The sequence below is a fragment of the Branchiostoma floridae genome, chromosome 17, assembly GCF_000003815.2.
Source record: "Branchiostoma floridae strain S238N-H82 chromosome 17, Bfl_VNyyK, whole genome shotgun sequence".
Taxonomy (NCBI): domain Eukaryota; kingdom Metazoa; phylum Chordata; class Leptocardii; order Amphioxiformes; family Branchiostomatidae; genus Branchiostoma; species Branchiostoma floridae.
Genome location: NC_049995.1, coordinates 6,741,755 through 6,744,765, shown reverse-complemented (window position 1 = coordinate 6,744,765; position 3,011 = coordinate 6,741,755). Strand labels below are relative to the sequence as shown.

Genomic DNA, 3,011 nt, shown 5'->3' with positions numbered 1-3,011 from the left:
ATTCTTCCAAACATGAAAACGTAGCTATCCCACATGTTTGACCGGTGAACCCTGGTGCGCATGTGCAACTGTAACCATTCACTCCGTCGGTACAGGTGCCGCCATTTTGACATGGACCAGACACACATTCGTCAATATCTGTTGACAAGAGAGGAAAAACGATGAAAAAGTAGCATAATATTCAGCAAAACCATTGCATTTTAAGCGTCAATCTGGTTCTAAATACTTCTTATGTGTCTATTCACCAATGGTAAGAAATTCATTTTTCCAAACATCAAAACGTACCTGTCCCACATGTTTGACCGGTGAACCCTGGTGCGCATGTGCAACTGTAACCATTCACTCCGTCGGTACAGGTGCCGCCATTTTGACATGGACCGGACACACATTCGTCAATATCTGTTGACAGCAGAGGAAAAAGCGATGAAAAAGTAGCATAATATTCAGCAAAACCATTGCATTTAAAGCGTCAATCTGGTTCTAAATACTTCTTATGTGTCTATTCACCAATGGTAAGAAATTCATTCTTCCAAACATAAAAACGTACCTGTTCCACATGTTTGACCGGTGAACCCTGGTGCGCATGTGCAACTGTAACCATTCACTCCGTCGGTACAGGTGCCGCCATTTTGACATGGACCGGACACACATTCGTCAATATCTGTTGACAAGAGAGGAAAAAGCGATGAAAAAGTAGCATAATATTCAGCAAAACCATTACATTTTAAGCGTCAATCTGGCTGAAAATACTTCTCATGTCTCTATTCACCAATGGTAAGAAATTCATTTTTCCAAACATCAAAACGTACCTATCCCACATGTTTGACCGGTGAACCCTGGTGCGCATGTGCAACTGTAACCATTCACTCCGTCGGTACAGGTGCCGCCATTTTGACATGGACCAGACACACATTCGTCAATATCTGTTGATAACAGAGGAAAAACGATGAAAAAGTAGCATAATATTCAGCAAAACCATTGCATTTTAAGCGTCAATCTGGTTCTAAATACTTCTTATGTCTCTATTCACCAATGGTAAGAAATTCATTTTTCCAAACATCAAAACGTACCTATCCCACATGTTTGACCGGTGAACCCTGGTGCGCATGTGCAACTGTAACCATTCACTCCGTCGGTACAGGTGCCGCCATTTTGACATGGACCGGACACACATTCGTCAATATCTGTTGAAAACAGAGGAAAAACGATGAAAAAGTAGCATAATATTCAGCAAAACCATTACATTTTAAGCGTCAATCTAGCTGAAAATACTTCTTATGTCTCTATTCACTAATGGTAAGAAATCATTTTTCCAAACATCAAAACGTACCTATCCCACATGTTTGACCGGTGAACCCTGGTGCGCATGTGCAACTGTAACCATTCACTCCGTCGATACAGGAGCCGCCATTTTGACATGGACCGGACACACATTCGTCAATATCTGTTGACAAGAGAGGAAAAACGATGAAAAAGTAGCATAATATTCAGCAAAACCATTACATTTTAAGCGTCAATCTGGCTGAAAATACTTCTTATGTCTCCATTCACCAATGGTAAGAAATTCATTTTTCCAAACATCAAAACGTACCTATCCCACATGTTTGACCGGTGAACCCTGGTGCGCATGTGCAACTGTAACCATTCACTCCGTCGATACAGGAGCCGCCATTTTGACATGGACCGGACAGACATTCGTCAATATCTGTTGACAACAGAGGAAAAACGATGAAAAAGTAGCATAATATTCAGCAAAACCATTGCATTTAAAGCGTCAATCTGGCTGAAAATACTTCTTATGTCTCTATTCACCAATGGTAAGAAATTCATTTTTCCAAACATAAAAACGTACCTATCCCACATGTTTGACCGGTGAACCCTGGTGCGCATGTGCAACTGTAACCATTCACTCCGTCGGTACAGGTGCCACCATTTTGACATGGACCGGACACACATTCGTCAATATCTGTTGACAAGAGAGGAAAAACGATGAAAAAGTAGCATAATATTCAGCAAAACCATTACATTTTAAGCGTCAATCTGGCTGAAAATACTTCTTATGTCTCCATTCACCAATGGTAAGAAATTCATTTTTCCAAACATAAAAACGTACCTATCCCACATGTTTGACCGGTGAACCCTGGTGCGCATGTGCAACTGTAACCATTCACTCCGTCGGTACAGGAGCCGCCATTTTGACATGGACCGGACACACATTCGTCAATATCTGTTGACAAAAGAGGAAAAACGATGAAAAAGTAGCATAATATTCAGCAAAACCATTGCATTTAAAGCGTCAATCTGGCTGAAAATACTGTAAATGTATTTAATTTCGCAGGGATTTAATTTCGCGGTAGCGGCAAAATGGACATTTCGCGGTGGATTTAATTTCGCGGTAGCGCCATCCCGCGAAATTCAATGCATTTTCAGCACTGCACTGTAGTTACGAACTGCCGTGTAAAACCAGGCGCCTCTACAAACCGCCAGTTGGAAAACACTTGCTGGTTGCCCGGTAAGGGTCCTATACAGACGGATAGAACAGTTTCCATGCTTTTGACTTGTTCTTGCGTGAGCCACTGTTACTGATCTAATCGTATCTACCCTCTCAATACGTAATAGTATACAGTAGTACGACCTGTGTATCATGGTGAACATACTGTACAGTACTGTAATACAGTTGGTCGTATGAAAAAATTACATGTGTGTCTTCAGTCAAGACTTCACCGTAGTAAGTATGTCAAACATTTCATTATACAGTGACAAAGACAGTAGTAGTATGTACATGGAGCGGAAAAGGGGCACCTTAGGCGGCGCCAGCAGACGAAATATTCGCGGTGGATTTAATTTCGCGGTGAAGCGGCCGCCGCGAAAACCGCGAATATTAATCCACCGCGAATATTTCTGCATTTACAGTACTTCTTATGTCTCTATTCACCAATGGTAAGAAATTCATTTTTCCAAACATCAAAACGTACCTATCCCACATGTTTGACCGGTGAACCCTGGTGCGC

General features: G+C 41.7%; 1 protein-coding gene across 1 annotated transcript in view; it reads right to left on the bottom strand.

Annotated features, from left to right (window-relative positions):
• LOC118405011 (fibropellin-1-like) overlaps nucleotides 1-3,011 on the bottom strand; it is a 14,291-nt gene that overhangs the window by 7,395 nt on the left and 3,885 nt on the right. The window contains exons 5-14 of the mRNA XM_035804410.1: nucleotides 2,976-3,011; nucleotides 2,114-2,227; nucleotides 1,853-1,966; nucleotides 1,592-1,705; nucleotides 1,331-1,444; nucleotides 1,071-1,184; nucleotides 810-923; nucleotides 548-661; nucleotides 286-399; nucleotides 13-138 (exon numbers count right to left, since the gene is read on the bottom strand). The exon at nucleotides 2,976-3,011 is cut by the window's right edge and continues 109 nt beyond it. Of these exons, the coding sequence (XP_035660303.1) occupies nucleotides 13-138; nucleotides 286-399; nucleotides 548-661; nucleotides 810-923; nucleotides 1,071-1,184; nucleotides 1,331-1,444; nucleotides 1,592-1,705; nucleotides 1,853-1,966; nucleotides 2,114-2,227; nucleotides 2,976-3,011 (1,074 nt within the window). The remainder of the gene's footprint in view (nucleotides 1-12; nucleotides 139-285; nucleotides 400-547; nucleotides 662-809; nucleotides 924-1,070; nucleotides 1,185-1,330; nucleotides 1,445-1,591; nucleotides 1,706-1,852; nucleotides 1,967-2,113; nucleotides 2,228-2,975) is intronic.